A 22,441-nucleotide genomic window follows, 5' to 3' on the forward strand; every position below is an offset into this window, starting at 1 on the left:
TCCATGGCCAACCAAAGCCCATGGAGGTGATGGACACTTTTGTTGCTAAAGTATTTCAGTAGCATTACCAAAAAAAATGTCATCAGGCCATACTAAACAACGAAGAACTTTGCTGAGGATGAGATGCATCTCTCCTAATTTTAGCTGTCTGAAAAGGAGACATCTGATGTATGCAGGTTGCTTTGGTTCCCTTGTGGGTCAGCAGAGAAGTATAGGAGTCTCTAGGAAGACAATTCATCACATCTGTCTCAGACCTATTTAAAGACAGGCTGAATCACCATTTGGCAGCGCATACCTCCTTCCATGCAGCAGAAAGGGAGCCCATACAGACAGTAATTTTCAGATTGCTGAAATTAGGTGGGATATATTCCACTCATAGGGAATGCTACCCATTTTGTGCACTGAATTCAAGCAGAACTTGATGTAATGAAAATAAGTCAGGCTCATAACTTAGACTATCTCATTTGCATTCAGGATTGAATAAAACACATAGGTAAATCATAATATGATTTTTCTTATTCGGGCTATGGATCGGCAAATTGCAAATGCCTTGATATATTTTTCATTAAAAAATGAATGAGGATTGTTCTTTGAAAAACGTCATGTACATCCATGGGAAAGTTAAGCCCTAGATGTGTCAGAGTCCACACTCAAAACCAGCAAATGGTTTTGTTTTAATTACACTATTAATTTTTTCTGTGTCAAATTGAGATATTGCCTCCACTTTCCTTAGAGGGAGCTATGAAACAAAATAATTCATGTTTACAGAGCACTTCACATGGGGTTCATCTGGCTAAATGTCAGCTCTCTAGGCAGGGTAATAACAGAGACTCTCAGTTAGGCACAGAGAGGCAAATACCGGCACTTCTAAGGAAAGATTAATTTCATACTAAACCAGATGCCAAAACTGCATATTTCTCTCCATTGACCTAAAGAGAGCTTAGGATGCTTGGGCTGCATACCAAACCTCACCTATAAAGGTCTGTATCTGGTGAGACAGCCTCCACTCTTAGATACTCCATGGCCAACCAAAGCCCATGGAGGTGATGGACACTTTTGTTGCTAAAGTATTTCAGTAGCATTACCAAAAAAAATGTCATCAGGCCATACTAAACAACGAAGAACTTTGCTGAGGATGAGATGCATCTCTCCTAATTTTAGCTGTCTGAAAAGGAGACATCTGATGTATGCAGGTTGCTTTGGTTCCCTTGTGGGTCAGCAGAGAAGTATAGGAGTCTCTAGGAAGACAATTCATCACATCTGTCTCAGACCTATTTAAAGACAGGCTGAATCACCATTTGGCAGCGCATACCTCCTTCCATGCAGCAGAAAGGGAGCCCATACAGACAGTAATTTTCAGATTGCTGAAATTAGGTGGGATATATTCCACTCATAGGGAATGCTACCCATTTTGTGCACTGAATGAGGCAGAAGAAAGGCAAAAAAAAATGCTAACTAATCACACATAAATTACATTTACACTGTCTCATTTTCCTCCAGGACTGAATAAAGGTTTCAGGTTTTTAAATGCAGACTAGCAATATCTTAAGTTTGCTATCCTGATCATTTATTATAAGAGTCTTCTTAAACAGATACCATTCCACATCTAAGTGGGAGAGGAAAGAAGCAAACTCAAAATATTGTCATTTGAGCTGAGAAATTCATCAAGGCAGATTGTCCAGGTGGGACTGGGAAGAAGACATCTAGGGAAACTTTAAAATGAGCTTGTGCTTTAAAGTAACCTCTAAGATTATTTCAGCTGAAGGACAAGACAAAATATATAATCTGTATATGAAATATATTAATTATTATTATTACTACTACTATTATTATTGTCATGTTGTTGTTGTGGTTGTTTACTTCATGTGCTTGGAAGCACTATGGGTTGAGTATGTTTCCTTGTTGAATTTAGGGCTGGAACTGGGATTGTGAGGGAGGCAGCATGATGCTTTTAATTTAGTCTTGAACCACAATGTTAATGTAAAAATCAGGTGATGCTGTAATCATTTCTCCAGTGCTAACAGTGCAGTGGAAACACCTCACTTAGATCTTTCCCCAAACACCTTACTGGCCATTTAGTCTGTCGTACAGCATTTCTGGGCTGGAGTAACAGCAGAAATATGGGCTGCCCGTTGTATTTTCCATCACCAAGGAGGAACCACGCTGTCAGTGCCATAGTGAAAATGAGATCCTTCACTGTCCTTTCCACAAGTGAAATGGGAAGGAACATACCCTCCTAAATTAGCAGGGACAAAGGTATGGTTATGCAGTCATTGCACCAAGCTCAAGCACAGGATGAAAGGGTGGGACTTTCCTGTTCTCAGTTGCTTTGATTTAAAAGGTGGTTTTGTTGTGTACCAGGGCAGGTGTGGTTTCCCAGTTGGCTTATAAACTTTTTAATCAGTAATGCCGTAAATATGGCAATTAATAAAATGAATAATGCTCTGTGATCACAAGCCTCCTACTTCATTATAGCTACTAAAACAATATGGGGCCACTGAAACCCTCTAACATGATTACATCTCCTGAAAAGCAGCACACTCTAGTCCATTAACATTAAAATTAAAATAGTGACCTGAAAGAGAAGCTAACAGCATATTTGGCTTGACAAGCAATTTCTTATGCACTGCTCTGCTGATCAAATCAGCCGAATGTCTCCTTACTTGAGAGTAATAACTGCCTTACAGGAAGGAGCCCATTTTTCCAGAATCAGAAAACACCCCCAGATCTGCCTGTTACAGGGAAAAGATGGGCAAAACTCGGCACTGGGTAATTTCTGCATTGTCTGTAATATGCAACCAGATTCTCTTTTATAGGAGAGATGTCCACACTGCACCCAACCACACCCTAAAGCGTGGCCAAAGGATGATCAAACAGCTCTGTACTTGTCCAGTGGTCCTACAACATTTGTTTCAAGATCACAGAATCATAGAATCACAGAATTACAGAATCACAGAATGGCAAGGGTTGGAAGGACCTCTGGAGATCATCCAGTCCAACCCCCCTGCTAAAGCAGGGTCACCCAGAGCAGGTTGCACAAGACATCATCCAGGCGGGTTTTGAGTATCTCCAGAGAAGGAGACTCTACAACCCCCCTGGGCAGCCTGGTCCAGTGCTCTGTCACCCTCAAAGTAAATAAGTTCATCTTCATATTCAGCTGGAACCTCTTATGCTTCAGTTTGTGCCCATTGCCCCTTGTTCTGTTACTGAGCACCACTGAGAAGAGTCTCGCTTCATCCGCATGACATCCATCCTTTCATAACTAAAAGGCCCATGGTAGGTTGCCCTGAGAATGAGATGGATTTCTGCCTGGCTCCATTAAGGATCTGATAATGACAGCACGGTGGCAGCTAGTGTGCATGTTGAGGTTTTTCCTGCCTGTCCTGTGTTCAGGAGCAAAAAAAACCCCAAAACCCCAAATTAAACCAGCACCCAAACCCAGAAAACCAGAGCAACAAAGAGAAGTTTTAATAGCCAGAAAACACAGCAGTGTGCAGATTTGGAAAGTCTTCTCAAAGCAGGACAGAGCCATTAACTTCTTCTTTAGTCTGAAGACACCTTCTGAGAAGTCTCCTGCTTTGCATTCCCAAGGAGCCCAAGGCAACACTCACAGGGGGAACCACTGGGCTACTTCTAATTGTGAAAGTTTCTGGTGAGACAATGGCCTGGAGGGGAATGTGTAAAGCAGGTGAGAGAGAAATCAGGAAAGGCACTGGACATCAGAGCCACAGGTGATGTGTCCGGAATATATTTATTATGGAGGATTTCCAGCCACAGGCACTAATATAAAACAAACCAGCTTTTGCAGAAATTGCTCCATACTCTGGTCTTGCTTAAACTCTCAGCTGAATTACCAGCCTTGTCAAAGTATTGATGGAGTATCACCAATAGCCAAGGTCAGGGAGGTTGTCATCAGCTACCAGTTCTCTGAGACTTCTGAAAATAGCAAACTGTATTGCCTGTGATAAAACAACATATGTTACTTTTACTAGAGGGAGGTCAATGGCAATAAACTTTATGGTAGACTAGAGGAGTGTATAAATTCTTAGGAAGAACAGTATCACTTGGGAGTCTTTCAGCAAATAAAAGATATTATCAATTTTCTTGCCCAACATTTCTGCCGTCTTGAAAGTTAGGCTTTCACGGATTGCCTGTGCTCACAAGGAAGAGCCTGCATGCTCACTAGATCCTGAACGTCCCTTTCAATTCCTCCAGTATGGTCTGCAAGGCTATTGCTACTATAAAAAGCCTTCATTTTTGTTACCTGTCTTTGTTACCTTATGTGTTAATATATACTTTAAAAAATAACAGAAAAAATGTTATCATGACATATTCTGAAGTTAAATAGTGCATTTAACCAGCTATGTCTGGCAATTAGTTACCTAAAGTCTGTGTAGATGAGGGGTATTTTTCTTCTGCCGTATCTAAACCTATGGCATCATTATCTTCCACAATGCTCTAGGCTGAAACCAGCTATTTCTGGACAGCCAAGATATGTCTCAGTTCAGGGCTGGAATAGAAGTAAAAGTGTCCAAGCCCTGAAGGGGAGACCTCCTGCTTTACTCAACACGTGTTGCTGTTATTGTTATAGTATCCATCATCTGCTACAATATTTTTGCTGTTCCCGACATTCCTTCCTCGACAGGAAAGGAAATCCCAGCAAGAGCTGACAGACAGTCAGATATTAGGGATATTTTTAAGAGCTCACTGAAGTCTTTGTCTCCAAGGCTCTTCCACCACATTAAAATTATCTACATCCATATCAGTATATCACGGCCCCAACCACAGTTCCACTTGGCAGCAAGGAGCGGTATTTAGGAGGGGGTGAGGTGCACACTGATGCTATCAACCTTCAGTGTTGGCAGGAGGCAGCCAAAGCCCTTTTCTTCTTTCTTGGGTCAGTGAGATGCCTATGAGGACAACACTGGGGTCAATGTCAAAGCAGCCAGATGCTAAATCTTCACATTGTCCCAGCATCTCCATGGGGCACACAGGTGTCACTTGTTTGCTCATGGTCATCTAGACAACAGGTAAGGTCAGAGTCCTGCAGCTCAGATACTGTTTAGACCTGCCTCATTGTGAATGATTGCAAAATGGGGTTTCAAATAAAGTCTTTTACTGGACTAAATTTTTTTAACTCTCTCTAGCTGTCGAAAAAAGTGATTTCCAAAGTCTTACAAGAAGTCTTTTACTGGACTAAATTTTTTTAACTCTGGCTGTCGAAAAAAGTGATTTCCAAAGTCTTACAATGGAATTCTCTCTCCTTGTACTGTTTTATTCCTCTCTAGATCACCTCTCCAGCAGAGACAGAAAAAGCAGCAGCTTATTTTTTGCATAGATAATTCACCCCACATTTAGCACTCCCAGCTCAACAGTTTGATGCAGCAACATCATGCAGCCATGGTTGTCTGACTTATTCCCAAAGCATTAGGGACTGTACCTCTGGAGGAACAAACCAGAGAGATTTACGGTATGCCTACAAACCCTGCATGAAGCAGCGTGGTGACTAAAGGGGTTGCACATCAGTAAAAAAATTAATTTGCTATATTTTACAAGCAGCTTGCAAAGGAATTTTGGAACTACAAAATTTTCCAAATCCTATAGATTAAAGGGTGTTTTACAGAGGTTCTTGCTATTAACCAGTTGCCCTTTTTTTCCACAGATGCTATGGTTGGGATTTAAGCAGCACTTCATGCTGGTCTGACTTTCTTCTCGCTGGATCCACCGGACTTCAGTGAGGACAGCAGCTAAGAGCTTAGGCTGATAATGAGGCTTTGTTGAAGCACACGGAACAGCACTTAGACCAGCATGAATCAGGTATCTTCCAGCAAGCTTGCTACCTTCCAGGTGATTCTCCATAAGTTGCCTTAGAGAACCCTTTAGATGGTCTCAGTTTTATAACAATAATAAACCAGATTTGCCCCTGATGTATGATGCCACCACTCAGGCTGTTGGTTTACTGATCCTGGTTTGCTTCCTCTGCATCACAACGCGTGGGAGATGCAATTTCTACTTTTCCTTGTCCCCAGCAAAGAAGCAGGCCACAAGAGTCCCATGCAGATCACAAAAAGGTCTTGATCTCAGCTCAAGCACCAATCCACATCAGGGATTATGAGAAGCAGAAACTTTGCTTGAGGAATATAACAGAGTTATACCTCAAAAAGGAACAAGCTTCGGGAAGGAGCGAGGCAGGTGAGCAGGCGATGACCAGGCTGAGCTATGGGGACACCCTGTTTCGGAAACATCAGCCTACAGCTTCAGTCAAAAACAGGGGTCAGATACAGCACTTGGCAGCTTTACACAGGAAAGGAAAGATAACGCTTCAGGAAAGCTAAAAGGGATATAAAACCAATGAGAAAATTAGGCCAAAGAGACAGTGTGAGAGAGAGGTGAAGACCACAAGCAAATAAGTGAATATACAGTTACAGCCATCCCACGTGGTGGAAAGGGCTGTTGCAATCTGACCCCATGCCTGTTGTAAAAACGGGAAATAAACACACATCTACAGTGGCTGCCTCTGTGGCAGGACCTTTCAGCACCTGATCTCACGTTAATAACACACCGCTTTGTGTGCTGCATTGCGCTGTTTATCTGCAGCAGCCCACTCATTCTCTCTTACCCATTTGCCTCTCGGTTTTCGGACAGTTGCAAGTGGCATATTGAACGACACTGAAAGCTGGTTTTGACACTGAACTCTTTGCCTCATTACTGAAGGCTTTTCTGGGTTGAAGTCATTCCCCATTTTCTCAGTGATGGACACCTGGCTTAGTGCCACGGTCCCTCTTTCAGCTCCTTTCCTGCTCCAGTGATTTACAAGATTAAACAGGGGTTCATTATTCCTTTGATGTCCTTGTATGCCAGATAGGCTTGCACCAGCTGAACTTACCATGGCCATTTGTATTAGGTTCTGATTTTAATTAGTTCCTCTATTTTGAAGTCCTCATTTTTGTTCCTCGGGCGCTAAGGTGCTCTGCGTTCCTCTGGAAAGCCATAAAATGGCATCACTGCAAAACTCACCGCTTGGGACAGGAGTGGGGAGGGTAGGACACTACATTTCTTTGAATAAAAGTTTTGTTGGCAGCACAGTGGACCCAAGAGGACTCTATACATACAGCTGAGAAAAAATGACAGCGGCTAACTGTTTATGAGAGCAGAGTGGCAGGACTGATGAGTTCAGCATAACCAGCGACAATTCTTACTGCTTGCTTCTATGAGAGGCTGGTATTATTTTCAGGGTAAGAAAATGTATTTGAGGAAAAAGACTCTACAAAGACATAGCCTGCTAAAGTCCCCTTGTAATGCTATTATCTGGGCTATAGGAAAACCCCATCAACACGTTGTTCATGAAAATAAAAATATCCCCATTAATTTTAGGTGCTATGAGCAAGACCTGACTTGAAAGCAGGTAGGGACTGCTCTCTAAGAGTGTGGTGGTTGCTTTATGCCAGATGATCAGTACAAAATAGACTGTGTTCAGTTTTGGGCCCCTCACTACAAGAAAGATGTTGCGTTGCTGGAACATGTCCAGAGGAGAGCAACCAAGCTGGTGAGGGGTCTGGAGCACAAGTCATATGAGGAGTGGCTGAGGGAACTGGGGTTATTTAGGCTGGAGAAGAGGAGGCTGAGGGGAGACCTGATTGCCCTCTACAACTGCCTGACAGGAGGCTGTAGTGAAGTGGGGGTCGGCCTCTTCTCCCTGGTAACAGATGATAGGATGAGGGGGAATGGTTTGAAGCTGTGCCAGGGCAGGTTTAGGCTAGACGTTAGGAAAAACTTCTTCACCAAAAGAGTTGTCAGGCTCTGGAATGGGCTGCCCAGGGAGGTGGTCGAGTCCTCATCCCTGGAGGTATTTAAAAGAAAGATAGATGAGGTGCTTAGGCACATGGTTTAGTGATGGGATGGCAGGGTTAGGTTAAAGGTTGGACTCGATGATCTCAAAGGTCTTTTCCAACCAAAGTGATTCTATGATTCTATGATCTACAGGTAAACCAAAACCTGGTCAGAGCTGCCATCAGAGACCATTCACATCAGACAGGCTGATTTAACTCCAGGTGTTCGGAGGAGTTTATTGAAATTATATCTGTACCTTCATCCCATCATGTGTGCGCAACGGCCAAACAGCGTGCACTGATGAAGAATCTATGGGATGGTTTCTCCAGGCACCTCTTTTGCAGAAATCTCTTTCTCAGGTAGAATTGCTCTAAAATATTTGGACCAAGAAATATCTCGAAGTACCTCATAGTCAGCCAGACTATTAGTCTTTTTACAGCCAAAGGGCTGGTTGCTTCTTCAGCTATGAATAGTCAAAAATTGAATTTATTTCCTTTTCATCAATCTCAAATGCACTGGAATACGAAAAATTCATGGCTTGTTTAACTTCTGGGAGAAAGTAAATACTACAAGCCAAAAAGAAAAAAAAAAGCCTTTAGGGATAGATTTATTTTTGTTTTTCTAATATGCAGGTAGATCTGAATACTTCATGTGCACATTCCTGAGCATGGTTAACCCTTGCTAAGTCCTTTACATGAATGCAGAAATCAGAATTTGCCACTGCTGGGGTTCAGACTAAAGGAAGGCTTTCACAGGGACCGCTGAGCTGTTACCAGTTTTCTTCTTGCAGTAGCAGATTCTAAAGTAATTTCAGCATTCATCCTCCATGTTTCCTGATGTCTTTGAGCAGCTCAGCCAGGCTGCCTGCTCCAGCACAGATCTGGTGCCCAGCATTGGTCAGGTCATTCACAGTGCCAGAAGTCCACTGAGATCCACGATGTTGGGTAATAGCTACATCTGTGCCCATATTAGGAAAAAGATTCATTGAAAACATGGGGGGTTTACTCAAGGAACTCAACCCAGCTCTGTTGGTGACAGCATGGTTATGCATACTCTGCAGGATGCTTGAGTTTTCTGGGCTCCTAATCCAGATGCAGACTTCGGTGGCACGCTACCCCCTCTTGGCGTGACTGTACACTTTCACTTCCCAATTCTTTAGTTTCTGTAGAAAGGAAATTCCTTGGTACAAAAGCCCAAAAGAAACCACCACGGGTCCTCGCAATGGATAAGTGGGGGATGTGGACACTGGATGTACCACAGCACACATCTAATGCACAGGTTAAAGCTAGCCCACAGGACTGCAGTGGCTGCGCTTAGGAGTCTGCTTGATGTAGTTTTCTTGGAGTTGCTGGGTATGAAAATGTCCTTGAAGAGGGCTGAATCATTTGGCAACCTCTGAAAAACTTCAAAGATCTTTTAAGTGCAATGATCTAGGCTATAATGTTAAGATTAGCTATTGCACAGTACATAGAATCCTAGAAAGCAAAGCTAAAAGTGTCTCGCTAAGGTCCCTTGCACTGAAAGTATTCCACCTACCAGGCCAGAGGGTAAATCCACCCCACAGCACAAGTCCATCCATTTTCTCCAGCTCACAGGAGGCTGAAATGGCTCTTGGGACTACAGGTACAGGTCGGCTGCTTCTTTCCTTATATACTTCTCATGGATATATAGCAACTATAGATAGATGTACATGTCTCGGGAACCAGGTTTCAAATTCAGCTCTGCAGATGATAGAATCATAGAATTGTTTAGGTTGGAAAAGACCTTTAAGATCATCAAGTCCAACCGTTAACCTAGCGCTGCCATTAAAGAATGGAGAACATTAGCTCCCAAGGCAGTGCCAATAATTCTTTATGAAATTTGATATGGGGGACTTCCTAGGGCAAGAACTGGGGGAGGAGGAAGGAAGAAGCCCTTGGCACTTTCCCCATTATCTTTGCCTAGTGAGGGGTCACTGAAAAATGTGGCAGCAAAGTGGCTATGCCATGGCCCAGCAAAGCTTCATCCTTCTGCACCATCTCTCATCCACATCACAGGTGTATCCAGTCCTGCCTATACAGGTATAACACTGAGGATGGAGAGGGGAGCGGCTGGTGTCCTCACGAATAGCCAGCTTCACCTTCACTCATACGTGCAGTCTTTGCTGGTGACCACCATGTCTGTGCATCTACTGTCTGAAGACAGTGATCCATTACAAATCTCTGCAGCTATTCATGGATTTTTCAGGGGCTTCCCAAGGAGACTATGAGAGGGATAATACAGACTGCCAAATGCAAAAGGAGGGCGAAATGCCCATCGCACAGGCACCACAAAAACGCTTTTGTCCCCCAGAGGACATTGGTCTAATGTGCTCGTTCTGCAGGTTCAACAGCCTGGACACTCCAATTTCCTCCTGCTACCACATGTTTTAGTGGTCAAATATAAATAGTCCCAGGGATATTATAATTAGCTGGTGAGTCACTGGCATCTCTGGAATGCGAACCCTGTGCTGCAAACCGCAGGACACTGGAGACATGCTGACAGTTAAACCCAGCCACTGCAGTCTATAATTGTAGGGTACTAGTTTTACAACCAGCGCCTCTATCGTAAAATGCACAAACATCCTTTATAGAGCTACAGAAAAGCACAGAGGTCATAAATACACTGACATTTTGCTCACTTGGGCATGGAGGTTTCCGAGATGGGGAAGAGAGTTAGAGGCTGAGGTCAATCTGTGGTACAACCCATAATGCAATTTCTGCTGTTCTTTATACACTCAGTCTTTGTGACTACTTAGGAGTTAGAGTCAGGGCTTCTGTGTTCCCTCCTTGCCCCATTAACACCATCCAGAGTGGCTTGTATGGGGTGCACGATGTATTGGTTGGAGGCGTCCCTCCCCAGGGTTAATTTCTCTTAGCACTTATGGAAATCATTTCAGGTCTTCCTTTACTTCTGTGGCAGATTCCCTCTGAAAGCAGCAGTCACTAGCTGCTAAGGAGTGTTTTCTCCTCTGGTGGATAATGTTGAGGACTAGCGGTCAGCCCATTTTTAATTCTAGGGATCACCCAGATTTCTGCAACCAAATCCCATGTCCTGCAGGTCTAGTTTAAAATACAAATAGTTCAAATGTCAAGTTTTAAAACCTCAAGAAATAGAATTCATTTTCAATAACTTTCATGTGTCATTTCGATGCAATGTAGAAGTTCATAAAAATACACAGGAGGCACATCTTCAGGGTGCAAAAAGTTATCCTTGTGTTTTCCTGCCTGGTCATGATTAAGAGTAGGCCATGATTCTTTGTTAAATGCTGATGGAACCAAAATGACAATTCAGCAATATAGGAGATATTAAGTATTCCAACTGGAGGGTTATTTTTAATACTTCAGGGCAGATGAGTTGAACCCTCTTTTATCTTCATTTCTCTGCTTGATAAAAAACCCCATGGTACCCACAAGGATGCTCTAAGAACTTTGTTTAAAGTATCATTAAGCATTGCTTTAAAATATCAGGCTTTCTGGAAGAAAAACTGTGTTTATCCTGGTATTCTAACCAGATTTCTTGCTTTCTTTCAAAATTCCCTGTGTGATTTTCAATGCATGCAGCAACATTTATACTCTGAATTTACATGTTATGAACTGTTAAGCGGATACTGCTTCACTTCACTGCCAAAATTTGTACCAGTAGTAGAGTAAAGCTGCCTACATATTCTTACCTCATGTGATCCTATTTCATTGTGGCAGCCTTACTGAATGCTACAGATAGTGATTTTTTATTTAAATGCTATGATACCAGAGGGTCATAGAGTACAATCCTTTGCTATGAGAGGACTCATGACTGTCCATCACTGTTTATTTGTCTCCGTTAGTACTACTTCACCACTTGTTCCTGTACTTCATATCTCTGACGGTTTGAAACCTTCTTCTAATGTCTTGAACGTCTCTCTTAAACAGTTGATAACCCATTTCTTATTATACTCTTTGTCCTTTAGCTTGAGTGATTCCACTATCTCCCTTCCACTATTCCCCTGATCTATTTGCAGAAAGCAATAGCATCTCCCCTTTCCACCTGCACACTGCAAGATTAACCAATCCCAGTTTTTTAATCTCCTGTTTGAAAATAGCCTCTCTGGCTCCTGAACACCCTAGTAGCTCCTTGAGGCTGAATCCATCTTTCCTGAGCTAAGGAGATCTGAGCACACTTTTCTAGATAAGCAGTAACCAAAGCCCTGTCCACTCGCATGAATTCTTCCCTACAAGACCTACTTTACCTTATCCAGTGATGTCTTTTGACTTTTTCCCCAGCTGTAAAGCACTGTGACTTACAAACACCTGCTGACTAAGACACCATCAGTTCCCAGAGTATGAGTTTACAGCAAAAAGTCCTGTTATTAGGACAGGCCTCTTAAACTTATAGTCCCAAGTCAGTTGGAAAAACTCCCAGGTTTTTGAGGCCAACCAGTTCCTTCTTCAAGGATATTCCAATCCCAAAGCATATAGTGATAACTCACAGAGAAGAGTAGACCTAAAACTGGACCTGTGGAGGTCCACCACTGCCTGCCCTCTGGCTTCTTACTCCTTTTTCTTGAAACTTCATCATTACCTCCCTGCTAGCCCATTTATGGCTCCCTTTACAACTTTTGCTAATTTCTACCCTTTTCCCCTTCAGCAGTGATTTTCAATACAGCACTCAACAAATGCTTGCTGAAGTCCAGATAGATGAGATTTACTTACTTCTGTTTCTCTAAAGAAAACAAAAGATCACCTGTCTTTTAAAAGGAAAATATCAGTTTAGGCTGTTGGCTCTCTTCCAGCTCACAATGTGCTTTTTGATGCAGTTTTCACTTGATTATGGATGGAGCCACCCTCCTCACCCCTCCGACTTAACAAAACCCCATGCAACTTCCACCTCTCAGTCACACCACTGGTTCCCTTCATCTGCCGGTGTTTGCCCTTTTATAGCTCATTTTGTGACTTAGCTTCTATTTTTACTTCTACTAATCAAGTGGCTCAATTCACTTTCACTTAACTGCAGACACAGACTGAAAGGTAGCAGGTCATGCTGTAACTCATATTCCAGAAAGGGCCAGCACTGGTGATGTTCTGTGTGAAAGAATTGCCTGTGCCATCTGCTGGTGCATTTCACCCAATAAAAAAATAAGGAAAAAAAAAAAAAAATCCTTGGAAAGACTTTTGTCCCTCTTACCTTCAGTCCTGATGTCTTGTCCCTGTCTGAGAGATGGAAGAGGTGTTTAATCCGAGAAGCCTTTTAATAGCATCTTCCCTGTCCCCAAAATGAAATTTGCTGCATCTTCCACTCCATGGGGATGCACTTTGAATCCGTATAAAAACAAGCTTGTGCAAGACATAGCTATGAAGTTCTGTGCTAGGACACTGCTGGGCAAGGATCAACTTTGGTTGTCGTTAAGCTTCCAAGTGGAGCAGAAGATACAGGTATTAACTGCAAATCTTTGCATATATGAGGACCTGGGTAGCAGAGGAACAACCTCCCTCCAGTGCGGTCACTGGTGAATCCAGAGAAATTCCAGAGCTGAACCGCTCTGACAAGCGTGAGGGAGCAGCAGGCAGGCTGCTCCTCAAAACTGAAGAGAAGTCCTCTTTGGGGCAGAACAGAAAAGCCCTTCAGCAATAACTAACAGCACAACATGTCCTTTTGCAAGATGGAACACAGCACACTAAGACAACAGAAATTTTCCAGTTACTTTAGCTGGGAGAAGGCAATCATTTTCTGTCGGAATTGGACCCAGAGGCCCAGAGTCTTCACAAAATGCTATAGAGTATGTAAGGAGTACATAAGGAGTGGAACAGAATTTTGGTCCTATACTGATCCATCTCCAGCAGCACAATGACCCTTAGCAGACCCAGAATATCCATTTATTTTTTTCCAGAGAAGAAACATACATTTTCCTAATCACCAAGAACAGGAAGAGAAAAAAATCATTATTGTGTCACCACATAGGAGCAATCAGGAGCCTTCTACAAATCCTCTTGTACTGGTGGAGACGGGCCAGAGATGTCCTTTAATTAAATACTGTAACAATCCTGTTATTAAGTGACTGCATGACATGGTGACCGTTTACACTCTACAGTAAACAGAAGCTCCCTAGGTCAAATAGGTGACAGCCCTATGCTATCAGTCTAACCAGGGGAACAGACATGCAGAGATAAATGAAATTCTGTTTAGGTTAAAAAGAATTTAGGGGGGAAAAAAAATTATTCAATGTGATAGTGACCAAACTGGAACAGTTGCCCAGAGGACCTGTGGAATGTCCATCTTTGGAGATACTCAAAACTCAATTGTATGAGGCCCTGAACAACCTGTTCTAACTTCAAAGTGGAGCTAGCTTTGAAGTAGGCCCTGCTTTGAGTAGGAGGTTGGACTAGATGATTTCCATAGGACCTTTCCAACCTGAACTAGTCTACAGATCTAAGACAGTAAAGTCATCTATTAAGTTAAAATGCTGAATATCGACTTGCTTTTTAGGAGGGAAGTGGGATTTGAGGATAAAAGGAAAAATAAGTCAAAAACTTTACAGAAGAGCATAAATATATATATATACACATATATAAATATAAATGCGTATATGCACCTACACCTCACTCTACTCAAAACTTTTGCACTGGACCTGAAGTGGGATTCTTGTCCTTTACACTGATCAAGATATATTTTTGACATCAGATAAAAGCACAGAGTCTATGAACTAGCACTTGAATTAAAATTCGGTTAAACATCAAGTAGACACAGGCAGCCATTTGCAACTCCATTCTTCTGGGAAGGATCACACAGAAGATCATCTGAGGCACACAACCTTCCTACTCATTCTGAGCAGCACCTTCCACTGCAAATACATTTTTTTTTCAAAATCAGTAGGACTATTTGCTCCAGTGACAGCAGGGCTATCAGAACAGGTTAATGCAAGACCTAGCAATAGACAGCAGTTGAAAATGGGTGTTTGGGGAATATGAGTGTGGGTCTAACAGAAAAGATGTTACCGCCCAGCGTTATCACAGGCTTAGATGTAATCAGATTGCAGCCAAAATAAGCTGCCTACAGACAGCACAGTGGGAACTGATATTTTGTGCAGGCAATGAAAATCCTCCAGTGATAAAACTCTGAGCAAGCAGCAGAGCTGTCAGACCGTGACCATTTCTACTCATAATCAAGTTGCAGAAGAGCCTCCCACTGCAATGACTTATGTTCTTGGGTCAGTCACAGATATTCCCAGTGCATCCTTGATGGGCAGGTTTTCTCTGCCAACAGCTCAAACGGTCTTGGGGGGCTCAAAAAGAGGCTCAGCCCACACATATATCTGACAGATTAAGTCCTTCAGCTGGCTGGAAAGGTGTATCAGAACTCATATAAAAGCAGAGATATCACCAGACTAGCTTTCTTCTTGATTTTTCACTAGTGTTTCAGAAAAGATGGTTCTTCTTGGGACTTTTTATCTTCCTTTTTTTTGTTTTCTTCTGTACACATATATAAGCATTTCTTCAGTGGTAATTACCATTGCTCTTGGATGTCCCACAACAATCATAGATCAAATAAGTGGACATTGAAACTCACCAAAAGTGGGGTGGTAAAAAAACCCCATCACCTCCAAGACTTATTGCATTCCTCCATCTACCACACTAAGCTCCACTGGCTTTTTAATTTGCTGTCATGTCAAAAGAAAGCTCATGATTAATTTGCTGTCGACTGTCAACAGGTAACTCTTTTCCAGCCCTGCAGTTTCTAATGTACTTCTCCACCACCGAATATGTGTTGGATTAAGAAAATGTCTACTAGGAAAGGTGTAATGAATCAGAACATCACACTAGAAACAACCAGTTATATTATTTAAAATCCCAGATGTACAAAAGAAAAGTGTGTCTCTCTACCTGGAATCTCATCGGTCCCCCCATTGGTGTGTTTGAACCGGTCTCCTTCCACATGGACATTTGGACACAGGACATCTGAAAAGCAAAAGAAACAGTACAAAATTATCACAGGTAAACACATCATTTTGGAAACTATAGAACTAACAAAGGCAGGTCTCCTGGGTTTTGTCCAACACTTGCATATGGTCCCACAGCAATAATTCTGTTCCCTGTTGCTGCATGCCCTAAATACTCATCCTCTACCTTATCACCCAACCACATGCTGGGCAAGAGACCCAATACACTACGTCTGGTTTCAAGCCACTTTTTGACGACTGGCCAGCCAAGAAGCTAAACAGAATAGATGGCCAGAGCCTTTCCCTCAGCTAGTACATCACTCCAGATTTTTCTCTTTCTCTAGTTTGCAAATCTGAATGCAAGTCACAAAAACTTAATAAAATTGGACAAATGTTTCCACTCCCAGATTTGTTAGAAGGAAATTTCTGAAGGCCCAGCTGACACTGGGTGCTGTCCAGACTTTTTAGAAAGCACAGTTCCTACTCAGAAAAACCTCAAACCTAAGGTGCAAAGACAGGGAAGGGAATCCAGCGCACAGAATGATGAAGTGACTTCAGTCACACCAAGGTCCCATCGCAGGCCAGTGTCATAGACAAGAAGGGAAGCCCACTCTCCTATATCTCACTGTATCACTTGTGATTCCCCTGTTAACACTCCTCCAAGACCACAACTATTTATGTGTCTGCTTCTTGAGTTTGTTCAAGCAGAAAGCAATGTTAAATATGACTAAATCTTTGAAAAATATTTACCCCTACACACAGGTTTTAAGAAAGTCATGAAAATACCCAGCCTTTGTCAGCCATTTCTCATGTTTCCAATTAGTATCAACATAATCACAGGTAAATGCTTTTCTGCAGAGAACTGGCTACCTATCCACCTTTTACCTGCCATGACATAACATTTATTTATGTTTTGTTTTCCCAGGTCAATAGGTAAATGCACACTTGTAAGCAATGGGGAGAGATGGCTCAAGGAATCAGTTTAATGAGAATATAAAAATGAACCCCTGACTTTTCACCGCTTGCACAGTCCCACATTTATGTCCTTTCTCTGACTTAAAGAACAACCAGGTGAGGACAGCCTAGTCCCATTCCTTCATTTTCCCAGTTACACACATGGTTATACATACATCCTTTGCAGCTGCAATACTCATCTCGGTGCGTATGTTATTTAGCATCATCTCCACCTGGTGTTTACTACATTATTCCCTCAGTACCATTACTTGTTGTGCCTGTAAAGGAGCAGCAAGGACCAACTGCTCCCTAAGGGATGCGGAGCCGGGAGCTGAAGGTGACCCAAGCCCAGGCAACACCTTCACTAATGGGGCACAATCTCATAGGGCTCTCTGAAGAATTTCTACAGCGGGTCTCCTTTGAATTGTTTGTGAAGCTACATCCAAAATCATGAGATAAAAATTACTTTTCTGAGGACATTGCCAGCAGGCCCTATATCTCTCCTCCTGTTTCCTGACTCTCAGTAAAAAAATCCAACATTCTACGATGTTTGGTTAAGCCTAGCAATGAAATCAGATATTTTTCCTGCTTTATTGTGCTAATGAATTTGCAGTCCAGATTATCAGCTGCAGGTGAGGCACTCTCAGCTCAGTGGAAAGAAAGGGGACTGTAAAAGCCATTGCCAGAAGCCCCAACAACTAACACAGCAATCAAAAGCAGTCAAACACATCCAGCCACCCCTTTGCTGCAGCAGTGGTGGAGGCCAGATACTGATTACTCATGCAAGTGTGTGTTATCCAGGGCATTTCAGATTTTCTTTGCACCATCTTTAGGGCTGCTGCTTCTCTAGATAAAATTCAGAGTAGTCACTTTTTTTTTTTTTTTTTTACCACACCAGGAACCAATACCAATTGATGCACAGGGTCACTTCGTGTACATTTTAGCCAGAAGTCTCTTGGGCTCCCTGATGCCTGTCGGTTTGAAAGCCAGGATACTTTGCTGAAACCTGCTTATGTCTTAACATTAGAGACGTGAAAACATGTGGTAGGTCCCTGTCCATCAGAGGGGTCTGCACAACTTCCCACCACAACAGGGAACCTCTCCTCTTCCAGGACAACTTGAAAAGTTGAGAAACTTTTAAACCATTCATTAAGACTTGCAACAGCCAAAGTTAGGCCACCTCTATTCCCATCCAGAACCAAGCTGTAGTGACAGAAGAATTGCTTAGAAGTGTCAGAAGCCCCGTGCAGATGTTATACTGATGCTCTGAATTTTGTTTTTGCTAACAACAAACGCTCTTTTGGTTACAGACACTGAGTCAGTGCAGTAAACAGCACTTCTGAGCCCCAGTCTTGGAACTGGAAGATGTATGGCTATGCAGTAAAATAAGCAACATAAGAAATCAAAACAAGCAAAATTCCCCCAAATAAAAAGTAAACAAATGGAAGGCATGAATAAAATCACAAAAATGTCATTCACGTCTGCTGCCCGGGACTCCTGAGAGATACACAGGGAAGACTAAACCATCTCAGACACGGCAGTGTAACTCTTCATGCAACAGGGAGGTAATATCTGAATTATAGAGATATAAATCGTCACTCCAGTCTTTAATGACATCACACACTCTCCGCCAGGTCCAATTAGAAAGGACCATGGTTTCCTAGAAGGGAAGTATGAGCTAGCAAAATCTTCCTGCTTTTAGCTTTTATTTTGGAAACAGGACTATACAGCAAACTCATGCGCTTTGACTTGGTGCAGAACTGTCTTGCCACAAAAAACAGAAATGCCAAAGTTAATAAAATGATTCTCTTCTTCCACCTCTGTCCTTTAAATCTCTTATTACCTCTTAAAGAACTGTGGCCTCACTTTGGCCTTCATTTTACAAACGTCCTGTGCTCCTTTTTGCTTCTCCCTTCCTGTCTGCATCTAAGGCACAACCATAAACAGTCCACAAGGGAAAGAAAATAATCACAATGCTCAATTTCCAGCTACATAATAATTCACAGAGGCAAAAAAGGGGTTCGTGCTTTACCATCCAAGTCAGCAGCATGGCTACTTGTGTCCAAAGGAGCAGTGTGCACATCAATCGGTCCCAACCAGCGATCAGGTCTCATTGCTACATGCAGGGGTTCATTGATAGGAAAGACAAGACAAAAGTTGTTCCTCTCCTTTGGAGCCCTTTGGTGAGAATCCTGACAAACATTTGAACATCAAAGCAGAGTCTTTATGCCTATTCTTTCTGCTACTGCCAGGCCAAACTTTGAGCAAACACTCACAGTGCTTAGAGGAATTGCAGCAATGAGCATCCACAGCAAATGGCAGAAAGAGTAATAAAATCTGAGCTGCAGCTCCATCTCTAGTGTTTTGTAAACTTTTACAGATATACAAAAGAGAAGATACAACTGACTGTCCTGAGCTTTCAACCACTGGTCCTTGTTATGTACTCTCTGGCCATGTCATTCAAATCTATATGAGCTTTTAAATGCATATTGTTTAAAACTACTTCCTTGTCCTCAACGTCATGTAATATTCTGTCAATCCTTTGCTTTATCCACAAATTTTATCAGCAAAGATTTTCCGTTTATGTCCATGGTGTTCATGGAAAACTTTAATAACACCAGAACTGCTATATATCCCTTTTACAGTTGCACTAGAAATGATGACTTTCCACTGACACCTGCTACATGAGATCAGTCAGCTCTTAATCCATTCTGGAGTGTTACTTTTTAATGCAAATGTCATTCAATAGGCAATAACAATGCCTAAGAACAAATGTATTATATCTAGGTAGTTACCATATCAACCAAACTGTAGCTGTCCGCAGAAAGAAATTAGTTTTGTTAGAGATGACCTCTTTCTCATAAAATTATAATCCTTGGATAACAATACCTAATAATTCCCATGCTGTAATACTTTATTCACTGGCTTCAACGCCAATTATTATTTTTTTTGTGAGTGAGATCAGGCAAACTGGTCTATAGCTATACATATGAATCATTTTTCATTTTTTTAATAACGATACATTATCATTATTTCAAAGTCCCATAATTAGTGTTGTACTAGGCAGCTATATGTTTTCCATGATATCTTTCTTCTCTTTTGCTATTGTTATGCTCCAGTAGTCCAAACTTGCTGAAGACAACTGTGTTTTATTAGGTTGGCTGGTGAATTTCTCCTAGAGTCACTTGCTTCTTAGAACCAGAAGGTCCATCCAGGGCTGTCACCTGAAACCTCATTTCCTTCCTCTAGAGACAGGCTCCTCAGCAGTTGACTTGCTCAATGTAAGATAACTTTTTCATTCTTGTAGCCTCCTTTTCCACTCCTTTTTCACAGATCTCCAAATTTTTCAGAATTGTTTGCAGATCCCACATCAGTGAGAAAACAGGGAATCCAGTTTAGCCTCATGCAAGCCTTGGTGCTGACTCAAGGACAACAGTTTTCTATCTGCCCTGCTCCTGGGTTGATCTTTACAGATAACCACAGGCACATAGAACTGGCAGGAGATGACTGTGTCACATCCAGTACTCTGTTTTTCCACCCTGATCCCTGTCTTCCTTTGCTCCACCCTACAAGGTCCTCAGGAACAGAGAGACATTTGATAAGACGTCTGCTGCAGGAGCGGCTTAAGTACAAATGAGTAACAACAGAAAATATTGGGAAATAATATTGTAGTCGTAGTGACCATTGAATCTCCAAAAGAAATGGACACTGTATATCTTTCAAAAGAGGCATTCGATTGTTTCCAAGCACTGGGGACATTTGCTTACAGAAAATGTATCCTGAAATGCTTTCAAAAGATACTCACATATCTTACAGTGACTGCGCACCTGGTAGAGTATTCCTGGTTTTGAAGAAATAAGATAGAACTGGAATTTAAAAAGCTTGGCTTTTGAATAGAAAGACTACTCTTCCTAGATTTCCTCTATACTCAAAAGAGATAAATAGCCTCTGGCTATTTAGAGAAGCGGTGATTTAGAGCTGAAACATAGACAGAAACACTTAAAATTACCCCGAAGGGATACAAGAATACACTTTCAGGAGATGCCATCAGTCGCAGTCAGACAGTGATCTTTGCAATGTTTCATTTCAGAGGGAACACACCAAGATTTGGTGCGACACGTTGGGCACTGAGAAACTCATACCTAATCTGAGCTATCTTAGCATCCTCTACAGCTGTCTTTGAACACTAGTTTTAGGATGGGATGCACCACTCTCCCTCTGCACTCAATATTGACAGAACTTGAGTATCTCTTTTGCAATAGAAGTTTTACTTTCAAGTTAAGAGAAGCAATTCCCATCATGAATAAGCTTAAGAACCTGAATGATGTGGGTCTTTCTGTCTTGCTTCATATAGCCATGAAATCCTTCTCTGAATCCAGCTTGGCACTGAACAAGCTGACTTGGTTTGTATGAGCTTCTTGTTCAAGGAAGCACAACATAGTTTTCTGAAAGTGATCTAACTGCAGATAACACCCTTTTGTGTAAGTAAATCATACCGAGATCTCTCTGATGATGAGGGATTTAAGCTTCACTTTTACAGATCATCCTTTAGAATATTCTCTTATGAAAAAATCCCAAAGCTGTCAAATATTTTAAAATTAAAAGAGACAGTATGTCTTATAGATTATATGCACTGTAAGAGATGTGTCAGAAGAGCATGTCAGCTCAGGAACTTTCACTAGCGTTAAGCTAACATTAATAACACACTGACGTGAAAGTGTAATAATAGGGCTGCAAGTTTGGAACAGAACAACGTGAATGATCTGATAGTTTAAGTCTCTTCACCTCCAAGCCATTTCAAAAGAAAGTCAAGGAATAGGGATAGAAAAAAGGGAAAAGCAAAGGAGAAAGAGAAAAGAGCAAAGAGAAAGAGGTGGTGGAAGGAAGGAAGGAAGGAGGAAGGAAGAAAGGAATCACAGAATCACAGAATGGCAAAGGTTGGAAGGGACCTCAGGAGATCATCGAGTCCAACCCCCTTGCTAAAGCACGTTCACCTAAGCACGTTACACAGGACTTCATCCAGGCAGGCTTTGAATATCCCCAGAGAAGGAGACTCCACAACCCCCCTGGGCAGCCTGGTCCAGTGCTCTGTCACCCTCAGAGTAAAGAAGTTTTTCCTCATATTCAACTGAAACCTCTTATGTTTCAGTTTGCACCCATTGCCCCTTGTCCTGTCGCTGGACACCACTGCAAAGAGTCTGGCTCCATCCTCGTGACTTCCATCCTTAAGATATTTGTACGTGTGATGAGGTCCCCTCTCAGTCTCCTCTTCTCCAGGCTAAACAAGCCCAACTCTCTCAGCCTTTCCTCGTAGGGGAGATGCTCCAGTCCCTTTATCATCCTAGTTGCTCTCCTCTGGACTCTTTCTAGGAGTTCCTCATCTTTCTTGAACTGGACACAGTATTCCAGGTGGGGTCCCTCGACCTGCTGGCCATGCTCCTCTTAATGCACCCCAGGATACCATTGGCCTTCTTGGCAACAAGGGCACACTGCTGGCTCATGGTCAGCTTGTCATCCACCAGGACTCCCACATCCCTCTGAGCAGAGCTGCTTTCCAGCAGGTCAGCCCCCAGCCTCTATTAGTGTACGGGGTTCGACCTCTCCAGGTGCAGCACTCGGCAGTTGCCCTTGTTAAACTTCATCATGTTCCACTCAGCCCAACTCTCCAGCCTGTCCACGTCCCACTGAATGTCAGCACAGCCGTCTGACATACCAGCCCCTCCTCCC

At 42.4% G+C, this 22,441-nt stretch overlaps 1 protein-coding gene across 1 annotated transcript in view; it reads right to left on the reverse strand.

The window, feature by feature from the left end:
• COL22A1 (collagen type XXII alpha 1 chain) overlaps nt 1-22,441 on the reverse strand; it is a 221,056-nt gene that overhangs the window by 161,078 nt on the left and 37,537 nt on the right. Inside the window, exon 3 of the mRNA XM_009637043.2 lies at nt 15,705-15,779. Within this exon, the coding sequence (XP_009635338.1) occupies nt 15,705-15,779 (75 nt within the window). The remainder of the gene's footprint in view (nt 1-15,704; nt 15,780-22,441) is intronic.

This window comes from Egretta garzetta, unplaced genomic scaffold (genome assembly GCF_000687185.1).
Source record: "Egretta garzetta isolate BGI_Z169 unplaced genomic scaffold, ASM68718v1 scaffold74, whole genome shotgun sequence".
In the NCBI taxonomy this organism is placed as follows: domain Eukaryota; kingdom Metazoa; phylum Chordata; class Aves; order Pelecaniformes; family Ardeidae; genus Egretta; species Egretta garzetta.